At 32.9% G+C, this 14,079-nt stretch overlaps 1 protein-coding gene across 1 annotated transcript in view; it reads left to right on the forward strand.

Moving 5' to 3' along the window:
* Nup107 (nuclear pore complex protein Nup107) overlaps window positions 1-14,079 on the forward strand; it is a 304,699-nt gene that overhangs the window by 270,481 nt on the left and 20,139 nt on the right. Inside the window, exon 24 of the mRNA XM_090410299.1 lies at window positions 5,323-5,391. Coding sequence (XP_090266425.1) covers window positions 5,323-5,391 — 69 coding nt within the window. The remainder of the gene's footprint in view (window positions 1-5,322; window positions 5,392-14,079) is intronic.

The raw sequence follows: 14,079 nt of genomic DNA on the forward strand, positions 1-14,079 counted from the left end.
TGATTGTGACAAATTTAAAGGCTAAATTCTTTTAAAGAAATACTGTTGATTATTTAAACAAGATTTTCCTGCTGATGTTGTTTATCTCTTTGTGATACATTTGGGATAAATTATACCAGTAAATAGAGAGCACTGACACTGGGAGTCCTCTCTCCACACTTGCTGATTACTTTATGGAATGCTATGAATAATGTCTCCTCAGATATTTTTCTCAAACCTAATGTATGGTACAGATATGTAGATGATATTCTTGATTCTTGTTTTCACAAAATCATATCCATTCCTGTCTTTCTTTCTGAGAGCATTTAATTATTTTTTAATTTATAGACACAAACACATAATGTGGCAGGGTTTGTCTTTCTAAGAATTCATGTTTCATCTTCAGCGCAAGTACACTGTTTAGAAGAACACAGCCAATTAACAGACATGATAACTGGCTTCATAACTTTAGTTTCTTTGGTCCATGATTCAGACCAAATCTATAATAGTATCCTCTACTCCCTCAAATCTTCTTTACTTTGTTTAGAGCTGATTAAAAGAGGAGTGGAAATGAAAAGTATCCTTGCATTACTTCTCTTTGTATGTTTTCATGTTCCTAGGTTTGACTTCTGCATTTGTGTTAGTTAATAATTTTATAAAATTTAACATATAGTCATTTTCCATTAAGGAATTTATGTTTTTATCTAGTGAATAAAATGCATATAGATATATGCATTTCATATATCTATATGCATCTATTTTCAAGGTATCCCTTGCTTAACGTGGATTTGATTAATTGCGGCAATCCCTTGATATACGCTGCAAGAGTTTTGATTAACGTGCTTTTAAATTTACCACGTAAAATCATGCTCACGCCACGAGGCTGCTAGCCTCGTGGTCATCCAAATTCTCTTAATGATCTGTGTGAGAATGTGAAAGTTTTATTTTTCCCACCAAATACAACATCATTGTTACAACCTATGGACATGGGAGTCATTGCAACTTTCAAAGCCAATTTTATTAAAAAGACATTCTCAAAGGCAGTAGACACAACAACAGGAGAAAAAAAATGCGATTACGCTCCACGAATTTTGGAAAAAATTTAACATTAAACACACAATTGAGAACATTTGTGACTCGTGGGAGCAAGTGTCTTCTAGTTGCATGAAAGCTGTTTGGAAAAACCTTCTACCAGAATGCGCTAATGACTTAGGTTGTTTTCAAAAATCCTGTGAACAACGTGGTCAAAGAAATCATTGCAATTGGTGTAAACCTTGGTTTTGATGGCATTGATGCAGAAGATGTTAAAGAATTATTGGATTCAAATTCAAAAGATTTCAGTGACAACGATCTTCTTGAAATTGAACAACAAACAAATGGAATGTGAAGATGAGGTTCCAAAGGAAATAACAGTCAAAGAACTGGATTGAATATTTCGCAGTTTAGAATCACTTAAGCAGCAAGTAATGGTTCCCCAGATGTTAATCGAAGAATGCTTGTTTGCCGAGGTCTGGAGAGTCATTTTGCTTGTTATCGTAGAATTTATGCCGATAAGAAAAAAACTAAAACTGTTCAAACGACTCTTTATAACTTCTTTTGATTAAAAAAAATTGCAGTAACTAATGTAGGTTCAAGTATTTATTAAACATTTACTTTGCATTCATTTTTTTATCTTTCCTAAAAGAGTACCGTATAAAACGAACTATTAGTACAGTAATCGATCAGGGACGAATTGTACTTTTTACCATTGATTATTAGATTTGATTAACGCGGTAACATCTAGGAATTAATTAACCACATTAATCGAGGGATACCTGTATTTCTTTTAATACATCTGCCAATCTGTGAATATTACATTAGTGGTAATATTCCTTCTCCCTTGAACTCACTTGTGCTTTAGTTTTTTCTCATGGAAGGTGTTGATTCTGTTTTGGATAATTCTTGCAAATAATTTACACATAGGATTTGACAAAGCAACTAGTCTGATGTTGGAACAGTTTCTTTTATTACAATTTTTACATTTATAATAGGTTTGATTGATGGTAAAATCAAGAAATTTGTTTTAAAATTCTCTAAGTAGCTTTTGTATAACAGGTCTCTTTAACCTCCCTACCGGCTAGGACGTCTATAGACGTCCAGCTAAATCTGGATATGATGCATGCTATCTGTTGAAAGAACATGGATAAGAAGTGCAATTCGGCCAGCATATCCATTAGAAGGTGTGATAATCCCTCATGCTGAAAAGAGCACTTAATCAGATTATCTCAGGCTCATAGCTGTGTCTCAGTTACCTATAACAAGAAATGCAGTTCCTTGTTCTATGCTGGGTAACTGAATTTCAGTTATATTGGATAAACTAAAAATATAGAAATTATTTTTATTTTTATTGTACAATACAATTTTAATGCCTGTACAAAATAAAGATCCTTGCCTAATTTCTTCACTTAAATATTGCATTACATTCCAGAACCAATTTAGTTTTTAATTTTTTTGCTAATTTTTTCCTAATCGCTTACTCCACAAACCATTTTCTTTGTTCTTGAAGAAATTAATTCACAATAATTATTTGAAATATTATTTAAAAAAACCAGCTGCCGACGTTCGAGATTATATTATATTTTTGTTCAAAATCATGATTCGAAGAATACTTCCCAGATTTCCTGAAGGACATGCTTGAGTGACTTTGCTTTATAAAGAATAATGAAATTCTTTAAACATATCACTAATTTTTTTTCTTTATATTGTATTCTACTGTTCTTTTCACTTTCACCTTCTTGGTTTCCCTGTATAATTGGTCATTACAAAATAAAATTAACGGTTATGATTTAAATTGATATGTATATATTTTCTGCTAGTTCAGATATTATGCTCCAATTTTATAATAAGCAATGCTTTTGCTTATATATATATATATATAAATTACAAAGTTTTGTATTAAAAATTTCCACTACAAAAGTTCGACAGAATCAACAATATTATTGTCATATTTCTTTTTCTCGTGTGGGAGGAAAACGGTAAAATGCCACTCTTGTAATTGTATCAGATGTTATAATGGCAAAAATAGTAAGAAAAAAAATCATTTGTACTTTCTTTTCAAAATAAAAAGAGAGAACATTGTAAATTCACCCAATGAAAAAGAAAATACTCCATATTTTTCTTGTGTTATCTGATTTTTTTCTAGTACAAAGAAGAAATCACTGGGCATAAGATGGTTAGAATACAAGAGGGCAAAAATCTGTAAATTGATTACATTATAGCTGATAGAGAATTCATGCCAAAAAATTATTTATGTAAGAGTTCTAACATCAGCAGATATAACGATATTTTCTTCTAGTTTAGATAGGTGACATTATTGAAGTAGCTAAATCTTTGCTACTATTTACACTAAAATGAATGGGCATGTTCCCCAAGTGATTTACGTTCATAACAGTTGTCTTGCGAATGATTTATAAAATAAATTCTCTGAAATATATGCAAATTGAATAAGTCTTCAATATAACCTTCCTGCCCTCCCCAAAAAATAAGATTATGTGAAGTATATGCTCCTTTTCTTTTAAAATAATTCAAGTCCTCTTTTTCAAGATAATTATATGAAATAATTTATAATTTTTCAATAATAAAAATGAAACTGATCATTATAAATTAAGAACTTATTTCAGCATAAATACTGTATCAGCCTGTAAAAGAAATGTCCGTATTTTCTTCCATGTTAGGATGTCTACTAATCAACAGTTGAAAACAAAACACAACATTCTTGATGTATCTCGGACTATAGCTTGAGGCACTTTAGTGTCCCTTCTAGCTAAGCATTCTCAATTTTCTTCCTCAATAGCACTGAGAGTAATCTAAGCCTTTACCTTTCCCACCAGCTAAGAGGATTACTACAAGTATTTCTAAGACGTAGATTACTTCAGAAATAGCAACCAGAAGCATAAGTAAAAATATTTAGATTATTTTAAGAAAAAGAAACTAAAATAATACTACTGAACTTTTTTTTGTGTGGTATGCATATAAACAATTTTATGTGGTGAAAATATAGCATAGTATTTCTAAAATTTCAAATCATTTCAGCAGACAGTAGAACAGCTGGTTTTAGATTGCAAAGAAATAGTACAGAATTAGAAGCTTCAGGGTACAACAATCTTATTGCCTTATTTCTTTTGTCGAAACGGTAAAATGAAGTAATAGATTTTGAATACTGTCTGGAAATGTTTTCTAACCTGTAGAAATTTAGAGTGGTTATGTAATTGAATTCCAGGAGGGGGTAAGCATTAGCAAATATTCAAAATGAGCATAAATTTTGAATTATTCTGTATATGATATCCTTCATATTATATTTTCAACATATCTACGGTGGTTACGCATTGGATATTATAGTAATGTGCATCCTACAAAAAAAAAAAAAAAAAAAAAAAAAAAAAAAGGCTAAAAATCCCTGCTTAAACATCATTGGATATAAATTCTCGATACTAAAAAGATTCACAATTGGAAACTGAGCTATGCAACATAACATCGTTTGTTGTTCATAAAACAAAAAAAAAATATTTTCTAGAACTGAAATGTGATAATCCATATAATGGTATTTTGCTAGGAAAGAAAGCAAAAGGTCATATTTATTTCAATAAATATTATTTAAAAATATAAATACGTGACATAATATGTTCAATGCAAACATCTGAAAATTCGTGAAAAAAGTTGTTTCTATATTGGAACAACCAGGGCAACTGTTCCTTTGCAGTGATTTGAAGAATAAATTTATAATACAGCAGAATTTGCTACTAAAGAATAATGACTAAATAGATTCATTGCAAAGGCTGATCAATGGTCATTTCAGGATTGATTATTTTCGCACATGTGAAATTCGTTTCAATTTTTGAAAAGAAACACAATAAATCATTTTAGAGGCAAAAAAGTCAAATATTTTAGGACAGTAAAGAAAATTCCAAGTAAAACAGTGTGTGTGTAAAGACAGGTGACACAAACTGTTAGTCAGGCACTAACAGTTAATCCACGAATGGCTCTAAAATAGTCGTAAAGGGATTAATGGTGGAGGGAGGTAATGGCATGATGAAAGGTACAATGCCGATGAAGTTTTGATCCATGCAGAATGCTACGATGGGCTGGATATTTCATCCACCTCAGCCGGTAGGGAGGTTAAGTGAAGTTCAGGAAAAAAATTTGTATTAATTTCAAAATTGAAAATGGCCTGCCACAATTGTTTTCATTAACTAAAATTAATTTCATACGTTTTAATATTTATTGCTAAATCACATGAATGCAGAAATCTAAAATGCATTTTGTAAATGTAATTTACATGTAACAACTTTTATTTGCTTTCTTTAGCACACAGCAAAACAGCTTTATAATGTTTTGCTCTTTGTGGATGGTGGCTGGATGATGGATCAAAGAATAGTAAGTTAACTAATTTATATTATACTGTATGTGTATATATATATATAGAGAGAGAGAGAGAAAACAAAATTTCCTATGTTTATATATATAAAAAATATTCTGGAAACATTTCAGAAACCTTTTCAAAATGCTTCATTTTTACTTTATTCCTTTTACACAATCTGCCATGTTATGTTAACTTTAGGCCTCTGATAACCAAGGACCATCTTAAATCAATAATAAAGCAAAGGTCCAATCATTTCTAAACATTGCATTATTATATTTATATCATAAACCAGGTCTAAACAACCTGGTTTCTTTATTTTGTGACTGTAGATTTTTTTTATATATCATAATCAATCACTTAAGGATTATTGCTAGATAACTAAGAGAAGACTTCTACATAACCTATAATGATGTGGAAAACTGAATGGAACTTCTCCCATTATCTGATCATGCCCTCCTGAGGTGCATCCTGTAACCAGATAGCCATATGAATGCCTTTTGCAAACGAGAACAAGCTGACCATTTGCGATTAGCCAAGTAGATGTGTTCTGCATTGTTGAAACTACATATACATTTACAACATAATCAGTCAGATATCATGCCAGTTGTAGCATTGTCCACTTTAACAAGATCCCTGCTATTTTCGTCAGTAGAAAACACCAAAAAAAAAGTCTGCTAATAGAGCAATCCCACCCTTGGTAGAACTGAAGACAAATATCATCAATGTCTGAAGCATCAACAGAGTAATTAGAAAAGTATGATGTCAACATAATTGGTGTTATAGAGACTAATAGAGTTGTTCAAATGTAAAAAAATCAATTCAAAAGAAAAATAAATTCATCCTAAACAAGAATGCAAAGTCGCATGATATGTATTGCCTGTCATCAGAGAGATTTAAGTTCTTGGTTTTTGTTGAGAGATCTGTGTGCATGGATAACTCTAATAGATTCTTTTAGGAGTCTGGATTAAAAGTTTTCACCTACTGTCTGGTTAGAAGTTGAGGTATGGTGAGCCAGACCAGATCTTGTTTTCTTTTATGCTTAACATCTTCAACATGTTCCTTCTTTCTCACTTCAAATCTGTGGCTTGTCTGCCCTGTGTACACCACGCCACATGATCACAGTGTTCTAATAGACTTCTGGGTGTTTGTAAAAGAGGCTGTCCTTAAGAAACTTGAGAGGGCAGTGAATGGTTTGAATTGGCTTGAAAGTCACTGTGATGTTATGGCCGGAAAAGGGAAGTAATTGTAATGGATAGATTACCAATGTATGGAATGGTGACTGAATCTCTGTACTGAATGTTTTGATGAAATTGGGTATTTCTCATCTCATATTTCTTTTCGTATTACACTCTGTGGCTTGTCACTACTGACTCACTTTCAGCTAAAAAGTTGTGAAAAAGGTTCTTCACATCCTACTTGAGAGTCAAACCCAAGTCTTTCCAACCAAAGAATATTTAAAATCTTTATTAAAATTTATCAGATAATTTTGATAAGGTGATCTAATTTTTGACACTTTTTGTAATGCAAAAGCACTACCATTCAGCAGTCTTCTTTGAATATACCATGATGTCATGCTTATTCTTACAAAAATTGACAGAAATATTAAAAATTTAAATTCACCTTTGCAAATCAAACTTAATTGTATGTAAACAATTACTGTCAACTCTCACTATAACATATTCACTCTCTATAACAAACTAAAGAAACACCCATGGGTAGCATGCTGTAGTGAGAATTGCTTATGTTCAAAAAAGACTGGTTGTTGATTTTTTTTTTCTCCCTTCCCAATAATTGAACCATTTTTATCATTACCAAATTCCTGACATGTAGTACCCTCAAGAAGTGTACAGGATATTATGATAGTAGTACATGAAGAACTGACATCATTACTAACTTCTTATCAACAATTTTCCTCCAAATCAATCTGTTATCTGTCAAGACTCCAACATTATCAGATCTTATAATTCTGCCTTCTAATGCACTTTTTACTGTATCAATCCACCTACATCTGGTTCTTCCTCTGGGTCTTTTTCCTGCCATCCTGGCAGAGAACATTTGTTTTGCTAATTTTTCCTCTCCCATTCTGTTTAAGTGACCATACCACCTGAGATTAGCTCTGCTAACACATTCCTGAATGCTGACAACGTCAAGTTCTTTCCTAATATCCTCGTTTTTAATATGATATTGCCATTGATGCTATCTGTTCACGCCCCTGATCTTTCTCAGGACTCTCATATCCGTGGTCTCTAGTCTTTGGTCAAGTATTTTATTTCTAACCCAGCTCTCACATACATAAGTTAAAATTGATTTGAGCACTGTCTTGTACAGCTAATTTAGTGTTTTGACAAATTTCTCTCTTATTCCATATAAATTTATTCAGTTGACTTCCTACCATACCAACTTTGTTGATTCTGTTGTCTATTTCCATATTCAAAATTTAACATCTTCACTAAAAATTGTGCCTAAATTAGCTGAAGTGTTTTACTTGTTCTATAGATTCTCCATTCACAATGCAGTTGATATTCAATGCTTCTACCTATTTTCATTGTCTTTGTCTTTTTCATGAAAATAGGCAGAAGCATTGAATATCAACTGCATTGTGAATAGAGAATCTACAACAGTTATTCACTGTATAATAAATTTAGTTTAATCCTTTATCCAAGTGTGTGCAAACAAAGTTTGCGCCTGAAAGTATCTTCAGGACTGGGCTAAGCACAAGTGCGAGCATAACATTATACATATCCGCAAGGAGATGTGTTTTGCATTATGGGAGATACTAAGATAGGAGTGTTGGTAGCTTGCTCCACCTTTGCAAGGAGTCGCCCGGTGTTGTACCACTTTAGCCCAGTCCTGAAGATACTGTCAGGCGCAAACTTTGTTTACACACACTTGGATAAAGGATTAAACTAAATTTATTATAGTCTGATCGAGTGAAAAATAAACTTTCAACATTATTCACTGTAGTCAGGGAATCTTGCAGACTACTACTGGATTTATTTAAAAGTATGACATCCTCTGCATATTATGATAGTGCTACATGATTACTTTCGTAAATCGTACCAGGAAGTAAAGAGCTGAGATTAACATCTCCAATTTTGATATCAGGTGCAATACTGCTTTCCTTCATAATGTGATCCATGTAGATAATGAATAACAGAGGGGATAATGTACATCCTTGTCTGACAACAGATTTAATATCAAACCATCTTCCTGGACTTCTTCAATTCTAACTGCTGACTTACAACTCAAATAAAGACTAAGTATTGCTTGATATAATGCTCCATTGGCACCTTGTCACATGCATTTTTCTGGTCTACAAAACTTAAATACAGATCGTTGTTATATTCCCATGATTTCTCAACTATCTGTCGTAAAGTGAAAATCTGATCCTGTTGAAGCTTGTTGAAGAACAAGCTGGATTCAGGCCAAATAAAGACTGTTCTTCAACAAGCTTCACTTCCACAATCTTTCTCAACCGTTTTTCAAGTATACTTGCATAACTTACTAGGAACACTCATTAGAGAAATACTTCTGTAATTCTCACGTTGTTTTATTTCCCTTTTTATATATGGGTACTGTTAAGAGTTCTACTTCAATCATCTGGAATTCGTCCCTCTGGCCGCGCCTTCTGAATTATGCAGGGCACCCACTGTAAGACTTTTAGACCTACATACTTAAGCATTTCTGGTCGAATATCATCTACTCCTGCTGCCTTTCCACATTTCAGGCTTTTGATGGCTTTTTCTACTTCAAGTATGGATATGTATGCCTGTTGAGTGTTTACCACTGTTCTGCGATTTTTCAAAGTAATTATTCCATACATCAAGGATATCTTTTTCTCCAGTTTTTATGTCACCTTTATCATCTCTAATTCTTATTACAGCACTCTTTCCTCGATTTCTGAACTTTTTCAACAACCTCCAAAATATCTTGCCACCGTCTTGATATTTATTTTCTGTGTTCTTACCAGCCTTCCAATGACTTTTGTTTAGCTAGTTTTACCCAGTTTTTAGCTTTCTTCTTTTCCTTCACTGCCTGTTTAATTTCTTGTGTCCACCATGGAGTACTGATTTTTCTATGCTTGCAGACAACCTCAGCACAAGCCGCTCTCTCACTGAATCAATCAATGTTTTCTTCAGGATTTGCCTACTGAATCTCCAAGATTTGGTTCCCGTTCTCAAACTCTTTCATTTTTTCTTGAATAATGTTTGTGTATTTTAATCTACAGTTCACATCTGAGAGCTGCTCAACTTTTATTTGCTTTAAAACTTTCTTACATGTTCTTCTTTTCAGTATGAAATTCAGTTTTATCCTGCTCAAGACCAAATGTTGATCATTTCCAATTTCATATCCTCTGTACATTCTATTTTCCTGCACTAGTGAGAAAACATCACTATCAACAATAACATAGTGAGATTTTTCTTATTCCTTGCATTTTGTCTCCGTGTGAATTTATGCATATTTTTATGTTGGAACATTGTGTTAGTCATAACCAGTCCATGTCCTGAGCAGAAATCCAATAGGTATTTGCCATTATTATTAGCTTTGCTCTTTTCTCCAAATTTTCCCAAAATATTTTTGTATGTCTGACAATCATTTCCTACTCAGCTATTTAGATTCCTAACAAGGACCAATTTTTCATTGTGTCAGTTGCTTTTTCTAAAGCCTCAAAAAATTCATCCACTTCTACCTTAGTAAAACCTTTTGTGGGACCATAGACACAAATAAGTCTCATTGTCCAGTTCCCCATTCTGATATTTGCCCACATCACTCTACTTGATATTACTTGCATTCAAGAAGATTAGCCTCGTATTTAGTGTTGAATACTATGGCTACTCCTTTTCCTTGATTGTCATTGCCTGAATATAACATTTTGTATTTATTGCTTAGAAAGATCTCACCAGTTTTTGTCTCTTTTGTTTCAGTCACCCGTATTATGTTGATCCGGTACATATCCAATTCCTCAGTCAGCCTTCATTTCTTTGTTCTTCGGGCTTGTTATGTTGATAGTACCAATCTTGAACTCTGGTGATGTTGAGTTGGAGTGTGTTTCAGGATTTGTTGCAGCAGCTGAATTTTTGCTGTTCGCCCTGGTTCCCTGGCAAAAACAATGTTTAACCAGGTGACACTCCAGCTGGCATGAAATTCTGTTATGTTGTACCATCATTTTATTTGTGGTTTAAGCCATTAAGAACACAATATGGTCGGCTAAATCCCAAATTGTCAGCCCATCCTTGTTCATTCAGTATCCGATTAGATACCTAACAAGGTGCACATGAAAAGGTGAGGATTCGACATTGGGTCAGAAGCCCTGGTCCTTTGATCCTTAAGCAACCCCTAATTTTATTAACAGAATCATTAATTTATGAGATACAAATTAAGAGAATAGCAGTAGAAAATATTCAAGAGGAATGTAATCTTGAATCAATACTTGGAATAGGGGTAGATAATATTTGATCAGAAATGAGTAAATGCACTATGCTTTTATATCTCAGATATGAAAACACTGTATAATTCAAGAGACCTGATGAAAGATTATTAAAAGGAGAGCATTAGAAAATATTCAAGAGGAATGCAATCATGAATATGTGTCAGAATTTAAGAACAAAAGTAAATGATATTTGACCAGAAATTAAGAAATGTACTATTAAAAGTTCTGTGCTTCAAATATAGAGGCATAAAAGTTTTATAGTGCCTGCACTGCATAATTAACAAGACCTCATCAGAAAGTTGAATTCTGGATGATTCAAGTAAAGATCTCATAATACCTATTTATAAATAAAATAACACTAAACGTATATTACATATGAGATTCACTAATGAGTGTTCCATATGTGAGAAGAGGGTAAGGAAAAATTATTGAAAGAAACTGGGTTTATGCCAAATAGTGCTTTTTTTATGTGGTTTCCACCCACAAAAAGTTATTATATACCTGTAACACATTTTACCGTTAGTGAGCTCAGGATTTTTTCCCCCATTTTTATCAATTTTATATATATTTTTGTAAGTTGTTTTATTTATTTTTTACATAGTCCAGAAACTCAACTCCAGAGACCAAACATGGAACTTTTTCAAGCCATTCAGGTCTCAAATTAGAGAAGAGGTGGTCTCACACAGGCGATGATGTTCATCCCTCACCTAAAGACAATCACATTCTTGCCCACAGTGGGATTCGAACCCACAGCCTTTGGTTGTAGAGTAGTTACACTTACCACTCAGCCAACCAGGCTGGCTTGTCCAGACCATATTTTTACTTTAAAACAAACAGCTGAAAAATCATGGAAATATAACAGGAATCTGTATTGTAGATCTTGAAAAGACAGTATAAACAAGCATTTGACAAGATGCCAAAAAAGAAAATCTGTTCAAGCTTTTATGGGATACCAAGACATTATACAGAGCAAATACTTAGTCTTATTTAAATTGTAAGTCAACAATTAGAACTGAAGGAGGTACAAGAAGATGGCTTGATGTCAAATCAGGTATAAATCAAGTGTATCTCAACTCTTATTCATTTTGTATGTGGATCATATTATGAAGGAAAGTGGCATTACACCTGTATTAAAATTGGAAAAATTCAACTCGGCTCTTTATTTTATGTGGATGATGTTACACTCCAAAATAAATTGAGTGCAAGTCTTCAGAATTCTTTTAACTAAAGTGAATAACTTCTGTAACAAATTTGCCATAAAAATAAAAAGAAATATTAAAAGTAATTTATAGTGAAGATAGCAAACAAACTAGTGGAATATACAAGATAATGTTCAAACTAATTTTAATTTATGGATATCCAATAATTAAGTTAGAAATAAAACAGTTGATCAAAGACTACAGACCACAGATATGAGAGTTATGATAAAAATTAGGAGAGTTAAACAGATGGCAAAAAAATGAAGATATAAGAAAAAACTTGCCATTGTTAGCATTCAGGAATATATGAATATAGCTAATCTAAGGTGCTATGATCACTTTAAACAGAATGGGAGAGGAAAGGTAATATGGGTGCTTGATAATGACAGGAACAGTCTAAGAACTAGATGTATTGATGAAGTTTGAAGTGCCATAAAAGAATGAATTATAAGATCTTGACAGTATTAGTGTCCTAACAAATAAAGGCTTGATATGGAAGAAAATTAGTTGGATTAGTTTTTTAATTTCCATTCAGCTAGCTAAGATAAAAAGAATTTTAGGTTACTGCTGTACTGCAAAATATTTTTATGATCAATGTTTATTTACAAGAGCCTCCATAGCTCAGTCAGTATAGATGAAGCCCTTTGGTCGGAAAGACCAGGGTTTGATTTCCGTTTGTGACATGAGGAACCGTTATCTGGTCTCATTCGGTTAAAGGTGAGTTAGCCAGTCTCATACAGAGGTAGAGGGTTTTTTTGTCCCTCATAACAGACAAACTGGCCAGCAGAACACATGCAATTTACAGACAAGAATACTTAGAAGCATAGGGGTAACCGCCTTATCCTTATATTACAGTTGGGAAGTCCAAGGATACTTGGAAGGCCATGGACACTTAAGTGTCTGTTAAGAAAAAGCCACTGATGATGTGAAGATTTAGTCGGAACACTAAATTAGCTGTATACAAGACAGTGTTCAAACCAGTTTTAACTTATGGATCTGAGAGCTGGGTCAGAAGTAAAACACTTGACCAAAGACTAGAGACCACAGATATGAGAGTCCTGAGAAAGATTAGGGGCGTGAACAGGTGGCATCAATGGCAGTATCATGTTAAAAACGAGGATATTAGGAAAGAACTTGACATTGTCGGCATCCAGGAATGCATTAGCAGAGCTAATCTCAGGTGGTATGGTCCACTTAAACAGAATGGGCGAGGAAAGATTAGCAAAACAAGTGTTCTCTGCCAGGTTGGCAGCAAAACGACCCAGAGGAAGACCAAGATATAGGTGGATTGATATGGTACAAAATGCCTTAGACGATAGAAATATAAGATCTGATAATGTTGGAGTCTTGACAAGTAACAGACTGATTTGGAGGAAAATTGTAGATAGGAAGTTAGTAATGATGTAAATTTTTTCATGTAGTGCTATCATATCCTGTACACTCCTTGAGGGTACATGGCAAGAATTTGATGATGTGAAGATGTTTATTTACTGTATTTTCTTCTTATAAGATGCATCAAATTTTCATGTAAATATTAATTTTTTTATTTTAACTTTTAATGCATGTATTATCTATTTATCAGATAAAAAAAATTATTCTTAAAAAATCATTAAAAAATTATCATTAATAATACAAACAAAATAATTTTATTTTCAAATTTGTGTGGCATTTTTTTGATATTTTCATTTATGTATGCATTCATAAATCATTTCTCTTCATAAATCTAAAGAACCATGATGGCAACCCTGATATTTCAATGATATTTCTTTCTGTTGCCAATAATTTTGCTTATTGAATAAACAACGAGCAAAATCAATCAGTGAGATGAAAAATTTGCATATTGTATTTTGTAGATATGCATCAACCTGATCTTCTTTGATCCATTATCCAAGTTTTTAATTAATTTTCAATTTCTGGCCATTTTGTCAGTTTTTTTCTGTAGGCAGAGAACCAAAGTGATACTCTGTTGCCCTATTGCCATTCTTTTTTGCATACTCCACTACACTACAGTTAAACACAATTGTATAGCTATGTCTGTGCTTCGTAGAATGCATGAGTTATAAAAAATTTAA

The sequence above is a fragment of the Typopeltis vanoorti genome, chromosome 20 (assembly GCF_054136105.1).
Source record: "Typopeltis vanoorti isolate ZY-2024b chromosome 20, IOZ_Tvanoo_1.0, whole genome shotgun sequence".
In the NCBI taxonomy this organism is placed as follows: domain Eukaryota; kingdom Metazoa; phylum Arthropoda; class Arachnida; order Uropygi; family Thelyphonidae; genus Typopeltis; species Typopeltis vanoorti.